The sequence below is a fragment of the Gymnoscopelus braueri genome, assembly GCF_963280865.1.
Source record: "Gymnoscopelus braueri genome assembly, chromosome: 2".
Taxonomy (NCBI): domain Eukaryota; kingdom Metazoa; phylum Chordata; class Actinopteri; order Myctophiformes; family Myctophidae; genus Gymnoscopelus; species Gymnoscopelus braueri.
The window spans coordinates 15,023,950-15,047,095 of record NC_137604.1 but is presented as its reverse complement, the minus strand read 5'-3'; the positions used below and the strand labels follow the sequence as shown (position 1 = coordinate 15,047,095).

The 23,146-nt window shown below is 40.2% G+C and overlaps 1 protein-coding gene across 2 annotated transcripts; it reads right to left on the bottom strand.

The window, feature by feature from the left end:
• Nucleotides 1-1,256: 1,256 nt before the first annotated feature.
• Nucleotides 1,257-16,172, bottom strand: LOC308103501 (GTPase IMAP family member 9-like). Of its 2 annotated transcripts, XR_013934748.1 has the most exons (4): nt 16,056-16,172; nt 12,538-12,580; nt 4,180-11,042; nt 1,257-3,842 (listed from the first exon to the last, which is right to left on the bottom strand). XR_013934748.1 is itself a non-coding variant. In XM_080453494.1 (3 exons), the coding sequence occupies exons 2-3, from the start codon at nt 12,572-12,574 to the stop codon at nt 9,952-9,954; spliced, it is 1,128 nt and encodes a 375-aa protein (XP_080309620.1). In that variant the 5' UTR covers nt 12,575-12,580; nt 16,056-16,172; the 3' UTR covers nt 1,257-9,951. The 2 variants fall into 2 exon arrangements, 1 of the variants encoding a protein (XP_080309620.1); XM_080453494.1 differs by having other exon boundaries at nt 1,257-11,042.
• Between the last annotated feature and the right edge of the window lie 6,974 nt (nt 16,173-23,146).

Here is a 23,146-nt window from a genome sequence, read left to right as displayed (position 1 = left end):
TTTTTGTACTAGATCAGCATGGCTGTGATTATTTGTGGCTTTGTGTCGGTGCCCAAATCACAGCCCTGCTGATATACCTTTCATGTGTTATACCCTGCTGATATACCTTTCATTTGTTATACCCTGCTGATATACCTTTCAGCCCTTTTATGTGATACCGGTGCGGTAGTTCCTGGCCAAACAGGAAACCGGTGCGTTTCCGTTTTCCGGCCGGATGACGTCATTTTCGTGGGAATGACTACCCTAGCCACCGTTTCAATAGAAAATAGTTTATAAAAGGCTTTCGGGGGTGAAATTCATGGAGTGGGTGTTGTGAAACATTTGCCACTCACAAAAGATATACAATTTAACTTTAGTTTTGTTGAAAAAGTTAACTAGTATTACTTTAAGCAGGCCTGTAGAAAACTAGAGTGATCCTAGAGTAGAGTTATCATCTCATCCATCTATGATCTCACCTGGTTTTACAGCCTACGGACACTTATAAAACTGTGCTTACAAAGGCCAGACTTAGCAGCCCTTTTCCAGGGACGAGTGACACCTGTGACAGGTGTGACTTGTCACCCGACAAAATGGAGGCAAATCCCTGAATATTAACTTAAACCCTGTCCTTTGGTGGCCATCTTTGGGGTGTTTACCTGCTAGTCTCTCTAAGTAGGAATCGGATGTTGTGGCCTTGGCCTCACTTAAATATAGCCTGACGATTCATTCTCTTACACTCTAAAAGCCCAAGGCCACCCTCCACTACATCCTGGCTTAAGGACTTAATGTCATTCTTGTCATCGGAAAAGGTGAAGTACCCTTTAAGATGCTCAATTGCCAATTTTTAATAATAGATGGCAACCATTTATTTATTTTGTAAACATCCTCTCAACCTAGACTGATCCTGAAGACATACACCTTTTTTGAGTTGAGCACCTCAGATACTCTTGATGTAAATCTCTCCCCATTGTACTTTATTAAAAGTTATTTATTAACTTTTTCTGTTTTCTGTTTTGCTTTGTTTTTGGTTGTTGTTGTTGTTGTTTTTCTTTGCTTGTGTTCAGTCCTGTCTGTTTTTGTTGTCAATCTCTTTAATAATCAGGAATTTACACATGGTCACAGGGTCTCATTCATGTCCTCACGAACAACACATCAATTAAAGTAATAATATAAGCTAAGAACATCATTATGAATGATGACACATTAATCATCATCATGATTTCTTCTTCATAGTTCACAACTGAATAGACAACTGAACAAATTCCAAGTCACCACAGCACACTTAAATATTGTAATCATTACTGATCAATCATTAGCTACTAATGAGCTCATTTAGGCCATTAAAATAAAGTTGTGAATTGTTCTTCCTTAGGGGTGGAAGTTATCAAAGTTTATAAAATGGTGTTGCTGTTAAATATTAACTGCACATACTTTATCTGTTTATAATGTACTATAAAGGGATATTTCCCAAGTGTTTAATATTCTTAACATGGCAGACAATGTAAAAAAAACAGTTTTTGTTATCCTCAACAATGTCATTAACAATGACAAATACTGTCCAAAAATGCTGGACAGTAAACGCTCAAAGTATATTGATATGTGCATACTGACTTAACATTAGTAATGAGTACTAATAAAATGTGTCATATACAAAAAAAAAAATCTTCTACAAACATTAAGCCTGTATTACTTGCCTAGTTCATTGTAGAACATTAAAAAACAACATGATTTGGCTCCCATTGGTCGACAATTAGACAAGTGGCAGTACAACTCTGGCACACACTCATTAAACAGAGAACTCATGAGCTTATAAACCAGTAAAGTACAGACTGCTAAAAGCATTATGCATAATAACAAAAAGGCACGGGGAATACAGCCAAATATGTTAGGGAATGACTCTATTAGCCAAACAACAAATAAGGAGTACAATCCAACTACATTGATCACTTGGAGGGTGGTAACCGCAAGCAACTTTGCTATCTGCATAAGTTGCGAGAAGCTCCATTGACAGCTCATTCATGAAACAGAAAGGTCCTATCTGACTGTATTAAACATCGATAAACTCACCAATACTGTAGCTGTACGGAAAGCTTGGGTCATCCTTGTCTCTGTCAAGACTTTGTTTTAAAAAATCCACGTCGACATGTGCTCTCGTTCTTAGGGTGGTTTCAGACTGGATCCGTTTGAATCGAAGCGTTCCCGAGTACGCTTGGCTTCTCCCAGCTGGTCAGCATTCACACTGGCCAAAATCCTTTCGTACTCGACCATTTAATTTAGCAGTAATGGTAAATATGTGCCTCATGGGGGCGCTGTTGACTATGGGGCTTTGGAAGAGAAGAAAAGTCACTCTAGAGTGAATAATAAAGTTTGACTGTGTTCCTGACGTTGTCTTGAGTTATAATAACAACAGATCAACAATACACAACCAAAGCAGTGTGTGCACTGGTCTTTGAAACCTCGAAATGTAACGTTGTCTGTTAATATGATATTGGCGTCACGGACACATCCTTGGTATGACGTCACGGACTAACCCTTGGTGTATTTATCCTTATAAATACGTTCGCCACACATGTGTTTTTTGTTTATTATTTTTCACGGCTCGCGCTACTCAAACACTAGCGGGATTATTATTTCTTGTCAACATTCAAGTAGAACAATGAGAAGGTATAACCCAGCTAAAATACTGCGTCATTATAACAAATATATAAATGATATATGATTAGCAGTCCAGTCTGTCCACTTCCTTCTCTTGGTACGGATGGATTCACACTGCCGCGTTCCGTTCCCGACTCCGCAGCAATCGGACCCGAGACTACCTCCCCAGGTGGTTTCGAGTACGGTACAGTGATGCGTTACGGGGAACGGTTCGCTACGTTCACACTACCACAACATCTGCCATGTGGTCTGGAGTGCGCACCCGGGACCCGAGTGTGAAACGGCTCTTAATCATTCCACGTTCTGCATATATGCAATTACGAAACAGGTGGTGTAGCCTATGCAGCCATGCAGGATGTCAAGTGATTTAGAATGAGCGCTTCCCAACTCAAACACAAAGCAAAATCATGGCTGCACTGAGTCTATTGACAGAAAGTTGCTCATAACATGACAACGGTGGGTTTTGACAGAGACAAAGAGGATAACCCAAGCTTTGATTGATTGAATACTTTATTAGCAGGATTGTTAACAGTACAGTTAGTACGGTCAAAGGTTATGCTAAAAGGTCCATTATACTCAATTCATCAGTAATACATATAATACAGTAGCTGTCTGTAGAGGAGCTATATTGTTGAGTTAATCACCATTTAATACAATCAGAAAGGACTTTTCTGTTTCATTAGTGGGATGACAATGGAGCTTGTTGCCACACAGATGTAGATATCTTCACTCTGGGACCCAGTTTCAAAAATAAGCGTATTCGCGGACCTAAAACGCCGGCTCCGTGTGGACGAAACGTCTAAACGACTACAAACTTTTGCAGTTTCACCTAAAAACATCTCTGTGTGGATGTGGCCTAAGTTGCTTGCGGCTAGGAGGGTGTAGCTCTAAAAACATTTTTGGGGTTCAGGTGATCAGCTCTTCTGTCTGACATAGGGCAATTCAATAAGAGAGAGATTGAGTTGTTGTAAATGAGAATTTTATTGAATAAGACATTTTATTATTCAAGAAACATATTTGGCAATTAGACTCCGTTAACATTTATCGTACATATGCAACGTACATATGTATAAGATATGCTGAATAGGGAGAACCCCCCCGGAGTCTAGACGCTGGTGGTGGCAGTGCAGAGAACCTCCTTCCTTCTCAACTCTAGACGATTGAGGCATGGTGGAGTTTGGGGATGGAGGTGGGTTGCTTGTTGCATGCTGGAAAGAGAATGACAGCAGTGAGGCAGTGATATTTAAAGGCGGAGTCCAACTGCCTGATTGGCTGACTGCAGATTGGCTGACTGCAGATTGGCTAGAAGTGCACACGCTTAGCTGTGAATGACAACTCAAGATCTTCTTTATTGAATTTGCGCTTAGAGCTACATTTCAATAAGAGAGAGATTGAGTTGTTGTAAATGAGAATTTTATTGAATAAGACATTTTATTATTCAAGAAACATATTTGGCAATTAGACTCCGTTAACATTTATCGTACATATGCAACGTACATATGTATAAGATATGCTGAATAGGGAGAACCCCCCAAAACGTCTTACCGTGTCAGGTGAGACCTGAAATGAAATAACCTGTTGATTCCTGCACTTCAGGAGTCCTAAAGCGATGTCCACCGCTGTGTGGAGCCGCACCGCGACTAGGATCGAGAAGGCCGGCTCATGATGACCAGGTCGTCCAATAGAAAATGTAGAGGACTAGAGCGTGATTTAACAATGACAGCAGATTTAAAGATGGCAATGAAAAGCTAGAGGCCTTAAAGGCCGGCAATTACTTGAATTTTAATGACGTGAGAAACCACCACCACCAGCTATATGCAGCTGAAGATGAAACTGTACTTAAGGCATGTTGGAGTGTTTAAGCTGATAACAGAATCAGGATGAATAAACAAGGCAATGGCATAGGGACAGAAGACCACCAAGAAGAAGAGGTAAAATTATTTACAACGCTGAAGTATTCCTATTGTAAAGGGATGGCCAGAATTCGATGAAATATGAGATAATCCGGCTACATTAGTCATTTGGCAGACGCTTTTATCCAAAGCGACTTACAATAAGTGCATTCAACAGAGGTAGGGAACGAAAACTACTAATCACCAGAAGTCTTAAGTGCATTTTCTGCAAAAACAAGCAACCAAGAGTATACCTAGCGCTAAGGTAAAAGTGCAATATATCAGCTACCTATTTCCTTAAACAGATGAGACAAAATAGCAAAATCAAAGAGCAGGAGCTAAAACAAGTAAGAGTAAGCTAGAACAGCTATAGTGATACATGTAGCTTAATGATTAAGCTGAGTAATTCCTGACGCCAACTGGCAGAAACCCATTGGAGGTGGGTTGCTTGGTTGCTGACTGAAGGAGAATGACAGGTTAGAGGCAGTGATATTTTGAACATGTAGCTTGATGTTAAAGTTGAGTAATTCCTGTGATGCTTGCTGACTGAAAGGAGAAATGACAGGTTAGATGCAGTGATTTGTGGATTGGTTCCCTGCTCTACTTTTCTAATCTCCTACAATATGCAGTTTTCTAAAGTTCATGTCACAGAGTGGAAAAGTACTTGCTTACACAAATCTTCACCCATGGCTCGTCTGTCTCAGGATTAGTGAGTCCTTAGCGCCACTGCCACTTAAAACGTACTTATCTGTTGACATGACCTTTATCCAACCATACATGCATAGACATTATTAACAGATTTATTATAATTTTAAGACTTTAATAATTTCCTTCCATTTGATGGAATGAAACCCAATCACTGATTGGCTGACAGCAATTAGACTCCGTTGCATTTTAACGTGCATAGATAGAATAGGAAGGAAAGCCCCAAAATAAATAAAAGTTTAAAGAGGAAAGTTACACCCGTGAAATGGCCCACTAGCCAGCAATGGCTAGAATGATGCGACAGCCATATAATGACTTATGAAATGACTACTGAGTTACAGAATGCAGCCAGCAATGGCTAAAAGCGCATATGGGATGGCTCAACATGAGCCGAGTTAGCCAGCAATGGCTAAACAATGTGAGAGCCATGGAATGGCTTGAGAAATGACCACTTGGTCAGAAAAATGCAGCCAGCAATGGCTAAAGCACATGGAATTGCCATAAGCAATGAATGAGAATAGCATTCGTAAAGAATGACCGACCAGGTCAGCAGAAATTTAGTCAGCAATGACTAAACGTGCAGCCAGCGATGGCTAACGCCCATGGAATGGCCGTATAGCAATTCAATCAGAAACCTCTCGTCTTAGTAGATTCAGTTCACCATTTATTGACACGAATGGAAACAATTAAGCTTGGCGTTAACGCTCCGCTCTCGGGAGAATATTCACTGAATTTTGTCGAAACAGCCTGCTAAGCATATATTCAGAGAAAGCTTATACAAATCCCCATAGGGATATGACAATAGCAGTACATTGACATATTAGTTAGAATTAGCAGATATACGTGATACACGAGTATTTGAGCCTAAATGCAAGACTCTAAACAAGCAGATATACATGATAACCGCAAGTATTTGAGCCTAAGCCGGACTAATCAAAAGGTGGAGGCTAGCAAAATGCATTAGTTCAGCAACCAAGAAAGACCTAGAGAATAGAAGCCGTATTTAAAGGATCCTCTTTGCTCATGCGTGAGCTGTGATTGGATAATGAGTGTGTGACGTAATGAATGGGGAATAGAAAGCTGATGTTCACATCAGCTGACTGACCGCTGGTTACAGCTTTGGCGTGCACGACTTCCGTGTCCTGCATGAACTAACGCTATGCTTCATTTAATGAGAATAGAATTAGTAAAGAATGACCGACCAGGTCAGCAGAAATTTAGTCAGCAATGACTAAAACGTGCACCCAGCGATGGCTAAAGCGCATGAGATGTCTCATGAAAATGACCACTGATTTAGCAGAAATGTAGTCAGCAATGACTAGAACGTTCAGCCAGCGATGGCTGAAGTGCATGAGATGTCTCATGAAAATCACCACTGATTTAGCAGATTTTTTTTCAGCAATGACTAAAATGTGCAGCCAGCGATGGCTAAAGCGCATGAGATGTCTGATGAAAATCACCACTGATTTAGCAGAAATGTTGCCGACAATGACGTGCAGCATAGCATGACCTCTCTCTCTACAACAATGACAATGACGTGCAGCATAGATGACCAGCTAGGTCGCAGAAATTTTGCCAGCAATGGAAGGCTACACGGCCACATAAATTTAGCCGGCGATGGAAGGCTACCCGGCCAACACAAAGCTGATGTTTAGGTATTGGCATGTATGCCACGAGGTGAATAGCTCAGTGGAAGTCTGCATTGATGAACAGACGAGGCCTTCAAACCTGACTTTCCCAGTATCCAAGGTGAACAGCATTCATCCCCATCGGCATTAGGCATCCCATCACCATGCATTAAGCCGGACATGGAAAAATAACACAAAGCAGAATATCAATGAATGCTGATAAATGACTTTGCGTGATATCGTTTACAATTAATGGAGGTAGTGGCCATTGCACTAGTAGTAACTTAGCATGTTCATGATCGGCACGTTTGCAGAAACTTTAGTACGAGTAGCATTAGCCGACTATAGCAGTGGTAGCGATGTAGTCCACATCATTAGCATCATAATTAGCAGACATTTTGCCAGCAATTGCAGAATGAGTAGCATAATGCAGTAGCCTAGGAATGCAGTCAACATATTTAGCATGATCATCATGATGGCACTAGTACGAGTAGCATGCATTGACTGCAGAAACAATGTCATCAGTTTTAGCCTAATCATGATCAGCAGTCAATGTTAGTAGCAGTTGAAGAACGACTAGCATTATCTGAGTAGTAGAAGCATGCAGTGAGGAGCTTTAGCATATGGAGACCATCGTGTTGATGGCAGCAATTTAGTACAGCAACTTTAGCATCAACATGAACATTGAGATAATGGCAGCAATTGAGTGCTGCAACTTTAGCATTAACATGAACATTGAGATGATGGCAGCAATTTAGTGCTGCAACTTAAGCATCAACATGAACATTGAGATGATGGCAGCAATTTAGTGCTGCAACTTTAGCATCAACATGAACATTGAGATGATGGCAGCAATTTAGTGCTGCAACTTTAGCATTAACATGAACATTGAAATGATGGCAGCAATTTAGTACTGCAACTTTAGCATTAACATGACCATCATGTTGGCAGCAGTTGAAAGTAGCATTAGTTGTAAATGCAGTAGACAGTGTTAGCAGGCTTATGACCAGCCTTGCTTTTTACAGCAATTGTAGCATTAGCTGAAGCTGTAGAAGCAATGCAGACGGCAGTGTTAGCAGACTCGTGACTGACCTCATGGCACCAGCAGAAGCAGCATGGCTGTAATGTTTAGCATAGCAGCAGCTGAGTAAAATTACATTAGCTGTAATGATAGCAGACATGTTAGCAGCAGCTTTAGTAAAAGTAGCATTAACTGCAGTAGCGATGCAGTCAGCAGCATAAGCGATTCATGACTAACCTCATGTTTGCAGCAGTAGTTCAAATAGCAGTACAAATAGCATTAGCTGACTTTAGCAGTAATAGCAAAGCAATTGAAGCATAAACATGGCTTTTTCTTTTTTTTCCCCATAATACAATGAGATGGTTCACTCTTCTCCATCCTTCCTAAAGCTGCCTAGTGGCAATGCAGACGCAGCATAAGCACACTCAATACTAGCCTCATGATAGCAGTTGAAGTAGTATACTTGTAATGTTTACAGTCATGATAGCAGCAGACTGAGTAAAAGTAGCATTAGCTGAACCTGTAGTAGCAATGCATTAGCATTAGCTGAAGCTGTAGTAGCAATGCAGTCAGCAGTGTTAGCCGACTCATGACTGACCTCATGGCAGCAGCAGTTTGACGTAGCATAGCTATAATGATTACTGTCATAATAGCAGCATTAGCTGAAGCTGTAGTAGCAAGGCAGTTCAGCAGAATTTGCTGACTCATGACTGCAGCAGTTGACATTGTATTTGACATGATTAGCAGTAGCCTGAGTGAATGTATCATTAGCTGTACTTATTGGCAGTCTTGGTGTAGCAGCTGTAGCATGAGCTGTAATGATAGCAACAGTTTTAGTAGTAATAGCTGTAATTATTAGTAGTTATGTTAGCAGCAGTTTGAGTAGAGGTAGCATTAGCTGAAACTATTGCAGACAGGAGTTAGCATTAGCTGTAGCAACAGTAGCAAGAGTAGTCAGCATTATTAGCTGATTCATAATGGCTATTCGTGATAGCTGCACAACCTGTTGAAAGCAGGGCTGGAAATGAAGGCAACCATTGCATCTGGAAGTAATGTGGTCAGCTTGTTGGATTAGGCTGTAGCACCAGCTGGTGTTTGATGAAAGCAGCCCTAATCATGGAAGGAGTGAGGTAAATCCTCAACACAACATCAACTTAACAAACCCTGACTAAAAAAGATTGAGAGAAAAAAAGCTGATGATGAGCTGCCGTTTTGCAAACTCTGTGTGTAAGCCACAGATCACAGAGAGAGAGTACACTTTGCTTGTTGCATGCTGGAAAGAGAATGACAGCAGTGAGGCAGTGATATTTAAAGGCGGAGTCCAACTGCCTGATTGGCTGACTGCAGATTGGCTGACTGCAGATTGGCTAGAAGTGCACACGCTTAGCTGTGAATGACAACTCAAGATCTTCTTTATTGAATTTGCGCTTAGAGCTACATTAGGGTCAATACCTTTGGCCAAAAAATAAGAGGGGTCATTATTACCATGATAATGTTTAAATTGCATTCCCAGGGGATAGTCAAGATTGTTGATTTGAACGTTGTATTGTGTTATGCAAGTCTAGACCGTGTTTGGTGTATCTTGGGCAACATGTAGAAGACCACCAGATAAGGGTTCTCATTGAATAGAAATATAGTTGTAATCCAGTTGTTATTTTTTGCCTCAGACAGGATGTCCATAAGTACTGTCTTGAGGGACTGTAGGGTTCAGCGTGTGGGATAAAACGCTGTAGTTTAATTGACTGAATTCTTCTTGTGCATCTTTATTATTCCACGAAGGCTCCACCTTTGTCTGCCTTCTGGATCCCAATGTCTTTTGATAGGTAGTTCCGATCAATGGACAGGTTGTCCAGGGGTATTTGTCAAGTGTTTAACAATTGTATTATTGGAAATCAATTAACAACACAAAATTGTACGGAAACCTTCAAAGTTACAGCATTTAGCATAAATAAAAATATGCACAGATGGGCATACTGACCTGCAAAATTTTACATACTTAGTAATATGAGTGCTCATAAAATGAAATCTAATGTGTCTTTAATTTGATAAAAAGCCCTTTTGATTTAGCAATTTATTTATCAAGTACATTGTACATTGTCTCAAAAGTAAAATTTCCTGCAATGAATTCCTTAGTAGAAGCTTCAACCTCCATAATCACTTTTTCATCCTCAAGATCTAAATCTTTATCTTCCAGATATTCAAACTTAACTCCAGCGGCATGTGCAATCCCCACTGCAGCCCCTACTGCACCCCCTACTACACGACCTATTGCACCCCCTACTCTTGCAGTACGTGGGCCAAAAAACAATCCAATTGCGGCCCCATTAAAACATCCGTAGAGACTTCCAATGGTAGTGATGAGTCGAAAAGCCAAGAATGCGTTGCTTGTCTCAGCTTGTTTTCTTGCTTCCTTTTCACGCTGTTCTTTCAACATATGTATTGCTTGTGCCAGAGCCTCTCCCTCATATTTTGTCTTTAGTTCTTCTTCCTCTTTACTTATCATCTCTTCATTCTCTTTAAGAATGATCTGTTTCTTTTCCTCTATTTCTTTCTCTGCTTCTTGGAACATCTCAGTGGTGTAGTGGCTTCCTCCATTCTTCAACACCATGTTGTTGATTTTCACCAGCAGCTCAGTGACCTGAGAGGGATCCTTGGTTTTGTTGTTGAAGACATGATAGCCACCTTCACATTTTCTGACTAATTCTTGCAGTTTTGGAGTATCTTTCACAATGTCTTCAACTGATTCTTCTTCAAGCTGGTCACTATTAGTGAAGAGAATCATGGTGTATTTATTTGACATTGGGCCAAATACTTCCTGAATCATTTCCACAGATTTCTGCTCCTCTTCTGTGAATCTTCCCAGTTTGATCACACCCAGGAACACATGGGGACCAGGAGCAGCAAAACTAATACACAGTTTGATCTCTTCAAGGTTTTCCTCTGTGGTGAGCTCTGTGTCAAACAATCCTGGTGTGTCAATAACAGAGACATTTCTACCAGCCACTACACTTCTGACCTTCTGACAGTTCTTTGTCAGAGATGTACCTGCAAACTTAGATTCAAAAGCTTTATGACCCAGGATGGTGTTTCCAGTGGCGCTCTTTCCAGCTCCAGTCTTCCCAAGCATCACCATCCTAACTTCTTCATCATTTATGATGAGAGCTGGTGGATGAAAATGATATATAATGAATTAAGGTAAAAAAAAAAAGAAAAAAAGAAAGAGAAATAAGGTAAAGTGGTTCTAAAGGTTCTATGACATTCATTTTCACTTTTTATTTTTTTTAATGTTTTTTGGGGGGTTTTATGACCTCAATTAGACCCCAAAAAACTGAACTTTGAACATTCAGTGGATTTTCTGTGGTCTGGGGTTTTCTGAATAATTAGGCTGAAAAGCAATCTGTGATTGACCCCTGGACTTTGATGTCACAGTCCATTCATTAACACGTTTGAAGGAGCATGATAAATACTTTTAATGTGTTGTAAAATTGAATGTCATGAAACCTTTAATGACTATGACAAATACATTAATTAGATTACACTATAGAGTTTCCTTATGCTTAACTTAACGGTTAAGTCTTAACCACTTAAACCCTCTATACTTTGTAAAACGGAGTTGCAACTGTAGGTACTTAGTACGCTAAATAATTATTATTATATCGTCGGTGTCCAGGACCAACCAGCTAACTCAATTTTCAGCTTATTTTTTTTCATAAATCAACACTATTGAACACCCTTTACGTCTGTGTAAAAAATCATTGGATCATCACATTGGATCCTCAAACTGTCCGTCAACACCACGCAACTCCCCCCCTCTCCTCTCCTGCTGCCCCTCTACAGCCCAGAGCAGAGCGCACTGCGCAGTGAGAGGAGGAGCATGCAGCACATAAACAAACTAAAAGGCAGGGGTTTTCTCCCCATAGTCTGTTAAAACTATGCAGTGTAGCCTACCTGTTTATCAAACTCAGCACTGTTGCTAATGCTATGAAAAGTAATTATATTTCTAAAATCTATGAAGTGTTTAATGAGGAGAGCATTGGGACAAAAAAGGAGTTCATGGCATTTCTGTCGTGTTAGTTCTACTGAAACTCCAACTCTGTGAACCCCTCTTTGCAGAAGTTATTGTAATATTTAAAGTCCTGTTTATTATTGTAGGCCTATATAATAAGTGTCACGAAGCATCAGGGCATTAAATCACATGTTATGTTATCTGAATGTTGTGAGCTTGGAGATACATTTGGAATTTAGACCCATTTGGAATCTCTCCCTCCGTGTGATTGGAGCTATTGTCAGCTGTTCGGACTCCGAACAGCTGGATTTGGGTAAAGTGGTGATAATATAATGACACATGCAAGTATCTGACAATATAAAAAGTCACTATACCAACTTTGACGAGGCAGTATTGCTTTGTTTTGAAAATATACGGTTTTCTTCATTTCCTGAAGTTTATATATATATTTTTTCATTTCCTGAAAAATGAGCGTTTTGGAGTTAGCAGGTTGCTGCTGGACAGCAGAGATATATACATAATTATGTATATATATACACACACTGTGTGTGTGTGTGTGTGTGTGTGTGTGTGTGTGTGTGTGTGTGTGTGTGTGTGTGTGTGTGTGTGTGTGTGTGTGTGTGTGTGTGTGGAGAGAGATAGCCTACATACCTTCACCTGCCTTAATGCTGCTTGAATCTGCACTCATGTATTACTTTCGGAGAGAGAGAGAGAGAGAGAGAGAGAGAGAGAGAGAGAGAGAGAGAGAGAGAGAGAGAGAGACAGAGAGAGAGACAGAGAGAGAGAGACAGAGAGAGAGAGAGAGAGAGAGAGAGAGAGAGAGAGAGAGAGAGAGAGAAGTCAAGTCAAATTTATTTAGCACATTTAAAAACAACAGCAGTTAACCCAAAGTGCTTTCCAAAAGAAGAGCAAAAAATATACCTTAGTCTATTCACAAAGCAAAATAAAGGCATATGAGAAAAACAAAAACAAATAGAAACAAAGCAGCAAGAAACAAACAACAGACAATGACCTCAAACTGTGTAAAGCAAGAGTAAAAATGTGTTTCTTCTGTTTGGATTCAAAAATCTCAAATCTCAAATCTCATTCCATTAATGTGGAATTATTCCAAAGTATAGGTGGAGAAGGCCCGGTCACCGCGGCCATGGAGAAGGCCCGGTCACATTTGGTCACCTTTGGTTAGGAGGTTTGTTGGGGGAACTGAAAGGAGTTTCTGAGTGGATGATCTAAGTAACCTAGTGGCAGGAGGTGCTTGTATCAGATCGGAAATGTATGGCTAGACCAGGGTTATTCAACTAGATTAGACAGGGGGGCAAAATTGTTAAATTAATTGAGTTCGGGGGCCACAGGCCTACGTAAAAAAAATAAATAACCAGTGTTCCAGGTTAACCGTTTAACCGGTAACGGTTAAAACATTTGTAACCAGTTAATACCAATGGTTAATATCTATTTTTCATTTAATTTTTAGTGCAAATGCACTTTCCCCCCCAACCTAAAGTGGTGCCTGGAGGCAGATGCACATCCACCACGTAAGACTGCAATTCTGCCTTAGGTTAAACACAGGGAAATAAAGTACCATGCGCACTTCAAGAAGTTGACAAGCTGACATAGACCTGAAGGCTGTGGGATTTCCTTTTCAAAACGTTGTTTCACAGAATAACACCATGTTTTGCAGTAAAACTATGATCTGAATTCATATTTTTACTTCAATCAAAAATCTTGCAGTTTGATAACTGAGGCAATTATGTACTATGCATGATAATGCAGCATGGCAGATCTACAGTTAGTAGTAATACATTTCCTACCAGACAGAGAGGAAGATCGTCCCCAAATATTCTGGAATACAGCTGCTTCCAATAATCAATTAAGCTACATTGCACAAAAGTAGGTCAAATCAATTAAGCATGTGTCACTCCTCCAGCGCACGTCGGGACTGGGAAATTAATTGATAGTTGATAACAATACACACTAATATTATTATTATTTCCAAAAAATTATTATCAACATTGACCATCATCTTCAGTTTAAAAGTAGCCTACATAAACAAGTGGAGTAAGTTTTCACTATAAACCACATTGTTTCAGAGGACATATAGACACTAATAACAAATATAATAAAAAATACTGACCCATAAAGATGAATGCCACTAATGTCATAGTCATATTCTTGTCATCTGGACTTTACCAACCAAGTGTAGCCTAGTTATTAACAACAACTTTAACAAAATATATATAAGCCAGAGAGGGTCTCTTGTAAAAAAAAAAGCTTTGGGTTTGATGCTATCTTAGAATAGATGTAGACCTATTTGACAGTGCAGAAACATAATGTCTTGACATTAACAAGCGTCAACGAGCAACAGCTGGACACAGACACACACACCTCCCCTCTGCAGTGCTCTCTAAAGTGACTGCAGTCTGTCTCATTTCTCTCCAAAAGCCCTTGATGGAATATGATTAAGGATTACTGTGATTATGGTAAACTCACATTTCATATCGCACACACCATATCTGTAACTTTCACTAAGGCCCCCCCCCCCCAAAAAAAAGGTCCTCGCGGGCCGCATTTGGCCCGCGGGCCGCCAGTTGAATATCTATGGGCTAGACAGTTGAGAGCTTTAAAAACAAAGAGCAAAGCTTTAAACTCAATTCTAAATTTTATTACCAGGCCCTGGGTAGCAACCCCGGCCTAGCGGAGATCTGCACTCACAGGAGCGCACTTTTCTAGTCCCCAATGTAGCTGAGTAGCTTGACGAAAGCTACTATATATTTTCAGTGGCCCATCAACATAAGACTTTGTTGGTCACTTCTAATAGAGAGAATTTTCCATCTCCATTCATTTGAAGCTTTTACACTGTTGTATGTTTTATTCAATCACATGTCCTCAGCCACGATACCGATCACATGAGGTATAAAGTAACTTCAATGTACATTGAGTAGAGGTGATACAATAAGTGTCACATAGGCCATTGGAGACAACTGACAATTAAGCCACTCTGGGATGGCTCAGGGTAGAGGACAGGGTACAGTACAGCAAATTGCAATGGGCCTGGCCTACAAGATACACTACACCACAAAGACACCCATGTACCTGTCAAACTACTTCAAAAACGTCCGCAATCACAACACCAGAGGGAGCTCCACAAATCACGTTCAACCCAGATAGGGCTCCAACAAGGGGTTAAATTTGTTCTACTGCTATGCCACCAAACAGTCATAACAAAGTGTGAATCCTTACTCTCCTTCAAAAGAGCTAAAAGAGCACTTACAGGTGGCTGCAATTCACAACTGACACCTGTAAAAAGTCCAAGCCCATCACCAGAAATGCAAAGACTGCCACTCTACAGTACCTCCTAAGCCACTGTCACCCTTGACTTATAAAGTGAAGTATTATAATACTTCATAATTGCTGGGCACTGGCAGACGTTTTGGCAACATTACCATGCATCTCTCCTTTTTCCCTCTACACAAAAAATAGCTGATCTTGTAAACTGGCATTTTTCTCCTAATGTTTTCCGCAGAATATGGATGCTCAGGGTTCATGTGGTTAATAAAAAACTATTTTACTGTGTTTCGTGTTGTTATTGCATATATATTTAATGCTATTGTTTACTTTACTTTAAGCACCCAATGACAATTTATAATGAGTTATAATCACACTATAATGGATTATAATGCACTATAACAGTGATTATAATACATTATAAATTATTACAATGTACATTTTACAACTGTGAGAATTATAATAAACTATGATCCTTGCCCCCAAAAAGGCAACTATGAAGTGTTATAATACTTGACCTTAAAAGTAATTATAAAATGCTTTAATATGTAATGATTATTGTTATAAAGCATTGTGAAAAATAAGCCCTACAAGTGGCAGTTGCTCAGTCAAATTCATACTTGAGTTATTATACTGGAGTATTCAAAAGTACATGCCTTGAAAAATAGCCTACTCTAAGTATTCAAAAGTAATAGTTATAGTGCTTTTTAATATTAATGCATTGCTGTATTTAATTTTCTTTTTAAAGCCCAATTTTTTGTTGTAAAATGACTTAACAAAATGTCAGGTGCTAACCACTGAATGAATGCTGTCATTAACATCAATTAAAGAGTTAAATCACACATTACCATCTACATGTCACTAAAAGACAAGAGGTCTCAGTGTCTTACCTGCTTCAATATTGAAATCCTGATGTAGGTCTGGAGAGGTCTGGAGGAAGAATTATAAAACACGGGACGTGATGTTGACAGTATAAAGACAGGCTATGATGTTTCATCAACAAGGACCAGCTCACTGACACGTGTCTGGCGTCAAACTGACATTTTTATAGATTACAGTCTGGAAATCCTTTGATAGGGGGAGCCAGAGATATATCTCTGTTGTTTACAAGAAGTGTGGCCATTTCTTGTAAAGGCTGTGAGCAGATGTGAGCCGAAGATGTAGAGTTCAAATTGCACCACAGAGAAAAGGAAGAAGAAATCAGAGGGAACACAGACATTTTGAGGGGCAAGTGCTCAAGCAAAGCAAAAAAGCTAGATAGCAGCTAAGGACAGTGGAAATCTCGTTAATCTATTCATGCACGTAACTAGATGATGAGGTATTTGGCTGCCTCATGTGAGTCATATTACTCCCGTGCTTGATTTAATTTCTTCACTTTCACATTCAGAGTACTGGGCAGAAATCACATATTAATTAATATATTATTTATTTATTTACATACTACCCATACACATATGCAGATGTTTAATACTCAACATATTTCAGATTTCACAATCAGTATTTAATCTCTTGCACAACATATGAAACCACACCTCCACTACAGGACGTTGCAAAACAACACACATTGCAAACAAAAGAGGGGCTTTTTAAGTCTTGTGTTAATGTGAAATAATTTCTAAAACTACATACAGTACCATCAGGTTGGAAAACATTCTATCAACACCAAAAGATAAGAACCAAGCTTGCCTTCTCTGAACATAGATAAAAAATACTTTATTTTCAATGTTTGTTATAACCTACCAAATTTGAGCACTTACACAGGGGTGACCGTTGTATAGCACAGTTCACAATCTCTCTTCAGCTCAATGTTGATGTATTCCACAATATTCCACAAAACAGACAGACAGACAGACAGACAGACAGACAGACAGACAGACAGACAGACAGACAGACAGACAGACAGACAGACAGACAGACAGACAGAGATATAGAGTAGACAGACAAAGGTCCATCTGATTGTAATGATCTTCCTCTATCTCTTAGATCCATTTCATCCTTCTGTCGCTTCAGGACCCTATATTCACATCTTGATTCAACTTGTTTATGCTTCTAAATGGACTATTCTTGTAGGGACATATACACTAATGTATTTGCACTGTGCCATTCTTTCTCTTATGTTGTTTAACAGCTGATGGTATGGTGGTTGGTGGGGTGGGTGGGAGAGGGTGAGCAAGCTATCGGTTTATGTATCTGTATACTTGTTATATTTATCTATGTCTGTTGTTCATGTTTTTATGGGACCCCCTCAAAAATCCTTATCATCTGAAAATCTATCACAGTGTCACAGTGCTTATTTACAGCTAATAAACACAGGTTACTGTTTCACAGACAGACAGACAGACAGACAACCAGACAGACAGACAGACAGACAGACAGACAGACAGACAGACAGACAGACAGACAGACAGACAGACAGACAGACAGACAGACAGACAGACAGACAGACAGAGATTTAGAGTAGACAGACAGACAGACAGACAGACATCGATATACAGACAGACGGACGGAAACGGACATCCACGTGTGGACATTTACATGAGATATTAATGGACAAGTGACAGTAAAGACCTGCCTATAAATCCTAAACTGTGCAAATATCTCTCCGTGTCAGTGGAGTTTTGAAGATAAAGGAGATTCACAAACACATATGTGTGTGCGTGTGCGTGTGCGTGTGCGTGTGCGTGTGCGTGTGTGTGTGTGTGTGTGTGTGCGTGTGCGTGCGTGCGTGCATGCGTGTGTGCGTTGTAACTGACGCAGCTAAGAAGACAATTACCCATAGGAACACACGCCTTGCCCATAACTAAAAGTCTGCAAATTCTTTGCCTGGGCACATCCCCGGGTAATGCAGCATTCACTGGGGGTCAACCGGCCAAAAAAATAATAATAATAATCCTTCTCCTGAATGGTGCGAATAGTTGCTACTACTAATTTGTAACTATTTCTAATATAATACTGAAAAAACACACACAAGTAGAAAAAGTGCTCCTCGGAGCACAGGTCTCCGCCAGGTCAGGTTGGTTATTGTGGGCCAACAATGTTCAGAATTCGCCAATCAGCATGGAATATGAAAAATCGGACGGAACCATCTTGATCACTTGACTATAGAGATACCGATTTGCATGATGTTTGGACAACATTTGCAGGAGTAATATAAAAAAGAAAAGTGTTACAAAAATCGGCCTCCTGGTGGCGCTATAATAGGGCAATGTTAAAAGGGTGGCATTTGTTCCTCAACGTAGTGCGAATGTGCGTGCACAGTTTCACCGCAATCGGACGCTGCGTTTATGATTTGCGGCATTTTGTTCAACACTGCAAATTTTAGATGTCAATCTTAGCCAATCAGGATGGAATATGAAAAATCATACCGTCTTGATCACATGACTATAGAGATCATGTGTACCGATTTGTGTGAAATTTGGATAAAATCTGAAGGCTTAATATATATATATATTTTTACATAAGTCGGCCTCCTGGTGGCGCTATAAAGGGCAATGCAGGGCAAAGGTTTTTCCTTGGCCTCTAGGGAGAGTGCATACAAAGTTTTACACAGTTCTGTGCAGTTATAGGTGAAAACACAAATCGGCCTGTTATAGCGCCACCATGAGGCTGATTTGAACATTTTCAAGTGGCATTTCTTCCTCGACCTAGTGGGAATTTACGAGCAAAATGTCATGGAAATTGCATGCTGTGTTCATGATTTGAGGCATTTTGTTCAAAGCGGAGCACTCCTGCAAACTTTGGAAGCCATTCTTAGCCAATCAGGATGGAATATGAGAAATCTGAAAGACCTGTTTCGTTTATTGACTATAGAGAATTTTTTTTTATTGTACCGATTTGTGTGACGTTTGAACAAAATCTATAGGAGTAGTGTAAAAAAATGTGTTTTGCAAAAAACGGCCTCCTGGTGGCGCTATAACAGCCCCATGTGAAAAAATTGGGGTAGAGGTTTTGAATTGGCATCCAGGGAGTGTGTGTACTGTGCACAGTTTCACTGCGATCAAGGCAACGGTGCGGGAGATTAGCTGTCCACAGACGGACGGACGGACACTCACACGGACACGCGGACGGACAGGGGGTAAAACATACTCTCGCCATGCCGAAAGACAACAAACCATAAGTCATGTGACGAGAGAGGAATGTACATTATGTTCATCACAGATTATGTTCAAACAGCCACAGATATGAAGATATCTATTATGGCCCGCTTTCTAACAGGTTCATGAAGACACAACACATACCATAGGAACACAAACACACAGGTTGGGACAAGTAATTTGTGGCAAGGAAAGTGGTTGGCAGAGTGGGACTGTGAACTCAGATACCCCTTGCAAAGTCATACAACTATAAAACTCACTCAGAGGCAGAGCGGGAGAGAATCTGTGTGCACAATATTGCAATAGAGAGTAACCCTGTTAATGAATGAATGAAAAGCACAATGGATGAAAATTACATTCAGAACTGGGCCGGTCAAGGTATTAAGTGCCAGGCTGAGTCTTTGTCCCAGTCCAGCCCTGTGACTAGGTACTAACACACCCAAATGCTGAGCTTGTAGGATATTTATGAATAGCCAAAGATATAAAATTGTCAAATAATTCCAGTGGTACAATAGTTGCCTCTGAGATGCAGTGGAGTAGAAGTATAAAGTATTAAAAAATGGACACACTCAATGAAAGTAAAAAGTTGTACTTAAGTATAGTATACTTAAATGTACTGAGTTAAGTTCCACCACAGCTCCCAGTATTATGTGGTGTAGGCTATTATATACAGTATGCAGCTGTAGTTCATGAGGTATAGAGCAGCCACTTGGGAAACAGAAGGTTCCTGGTTTGATCCCAGGCTCCCCTGGGTTAGTGTTTAAGTGTCCTTGAACAAGACACTGAACCCCTAACTGCTCCTGATGAGCAGGTTGGTGTCTTGCATGGTTTCCTCTGCCATTGGTGTGTGAATGTAAAGTGCTTTGGATAAAGGTGCTATATAAATGCACCATTTATCAAATTCAGACTGTGTTTTGACTATCATTTTCTCTCCCTCTCTCCTGTTGACTTTGCGTTCAGACCCTCACCATGGAACCCCCATGCTGCTGGAGGGGGTGAGGTGCCTGGGGGGTGACAAGAAGAAGACCCAGTCCAAACACAGCAGTGAAACTAAGAGGATATGACACCATCTATGTCATAACAATCGTTGTGGTTCTCAAACCTTTCTGGATCAGGGCCCACTTGGTAATCTTGAAAAGTGGTTGCAGCGTGTTAACGGCAGCGTGTTAAGTGGTCAGAATCAGATGGGTGGGCCACGTGCCTTTTCAGAGCAGGTTTATTTTTAATCGATCAATCGATTGCCTTCCGGCTTGGATCGATGGAACTAACATAGTAGTAACATAGTAAATAGTTCCTATTTATCGGTATCACAATGAAAACTCATTGGCCCGCAGGTTGAAAATCGCTGTATGTCATACTGTAGTCTCCTTTGGAAGCCAAAGGCGAGTAAAGGGACGCTAACGACAGCTTGATAAACAGGAGAATGACCTGAACTGGTTTTAATTTTTTATTTTTTTTACAATGGTAGAATTTGGATAATTATTTTGTTATTTTTAACGTCCGTACCATTCCCAAAACCAAAGCTGAAAAGAATACTCTGTTAAATAATAGTTTAGATCCTGTAAAAGTAGCCTATCTCTCATAAGTACACAGACATCAGATTATCAGGTAGGTTACTTGAAATTATAATCAATGCAGACGCGATAAATCAGCACTGAACAAACACACACACACACACACACACACACACACACACACACACACACACACACTCACATGCGCACGCACGCACGCTCTCCCGCACACACACGCGTGCACACACACTCACACACACTGACATGCCCACACTGACTTCCCCACTGACTGACATGGAGAGTATTTGCACCGCTGAGGATTTAAAGGCAGGTCTTTAGTGTCACTTAAATGTCCACATGTGAATGTAATTTGGGACACCCAAACAAGATGCTGTAATTACAATTAACACGATATATATCTCATGGATATAACATGTCCCATAATAGAAATGGAGCGGATACAACAAAACACAATTTCCAGAGGCGGAGACAGAGAGGTCAAGGTTAACCACGATGTGGCATATTTACTGAAGTTGTAGGTGTGTGTGTGTGGTACACATGGCCCCCGATTCATTATGCTGGTCGTAAATATGGGGTAAATAAAGTTCGTAAAGGAGGTCATATTTTTGGTACTCACAAACTGACGTGCAACTCACAAAGGGGTTCGTATATCCCAGAGACGTGCTAATGACCAGGTGTAGGACCTGATTAATGTGGAAGGCTGCATCCAACAGCATCCAACTTCAACGTCACTTTGCTGAAAAGTGTTGCCATGTCCGCTTATTATAAGCGAATTTGGCCTTATTTTTCTGTAAAGTTGCTTGTAAATATTGGTGGCTGTGGGTGCGTTTTTTTGGGCTTGTTTCTAAAGTGTAGTTCATTATTTGGGGCTTGCTTCACAATTGTTCAATTATTTTAACCGGTGGTTCTCAAATATTTTTATGTCATGGACCCCCAAGTTAATATGTAGGCTAATTTATCCCTATAAGCCCCATCTGAAAATGTGTTGTGCCAGCTGGAGCCCCTTAGGCCTACCACATTTGTGTTGTTAGAATGTTTAAAAAATCTTCCAAATATTCCACATTATATTTCAAGATTTTTTTTGAAAATAGCAGATCTACAAGCTCACAACGCATCGCATCACGAAGCGCTGTGAGCTTGTAGATTGGCTTGTATATCGGCTATCTCCAATGTATACACTACAGTATATCATTTCAATGTATACAGTATATATATAGGTTTACAGTTCTCATGGCTAGCTTCTTTTGGGCTTATTTTCATAGACCTGGTTGCTTATTTCTCTCACAAAATCTGGCAACACCGGTGCTGCAGGAGTTTACTCTAACGTCTCGTCCAAACTTACAGATGTCGGCCGCATTGCCTTGACACTGACAGAGAACTTGAACATCATTCTGATCTGTCTGGAAGCAAGTCCCACTATTGCACGATGGAGCTGAACGTAATGTGTAATGTTTACAAGGTTTAACCCCGCCAGCAAATAATAGACTAATAACATGGAAAGGATATTTTATAAGCCTTTTCTACTGAACATTGCTCACGTTTACCGAGGTAAAAAGATGATGTTGAAAATAAATCCAGGGCATACAAGTGGAACGCTGCTATCCGATTATGGACCAGAGCTTTGATTACTTTTGGATTAATATATCACTGTCCTACGTCGGAATGGAGAATGGATCTTCTGGACACAGCTTTCATAAACTAGTTTTCTCATCATATGGTAAGATGTATTAGGCTATTGTGATGTGTTCATGTGATCAATATACAGTAGCCTAGCCTACAGTATTATAAATTAATACCGCGGAGCAGACACTGGAGGTGCATCTGTGCCTCTGCAGTGACATTAAGGCATCATAGCTGATTTTCATTATTACGTGACACTTTAGCTGAGAGGGCCCGCTTGGCCGACACTGGCAAACAGGCTGAGGGACCTAATAATTCAGCTCTAAATGCAACTGATAGCCTAGAAAATAAATACAAAGCGGTGGAATCTACACCATGTCTATATTATGCATAGGCTACAAGCAATAGGCTACATCGTTTTATGTTTTATTTTTGATTTTTGATATATATGTGTTGACAAAAGTTGGCCACACACATATTTTATTTGATATGCCACTGTTGTAATTGATTTTGGCATGAAGAATAAAGCATTCTAAAGACATACGCACATTTCAGCCCTGGTAAGACAGCCTCGGGGCTGACTTGAGAACGTGCGCACCTCACGCTCAAAAAACATTAATGAATCTGACTGCAGGTGTAGGATTTGTCTTAAATGCCGGTAAGTACAAAATATGGTCGTAAATCGCTTAGTGAATCGGGGCCAATGTGGATTTTGGGGAAAACAAACAATGG

Coding starts and splice junctions, on each gene's coding strand:
- LOC308103501 (XM_080453494.1), bottom strand. CDS start 12,574: ATGAGTGCAGATTCAAGCAGCATTAAGGCAGGTGAAG. Junction 11,043..12,537: donor CAGCATTAAGGCAGGTGAAG/GTATGTAGGCTA, acceptor TTCATCCACCAG/CTCTCATCATAAATGATGAA.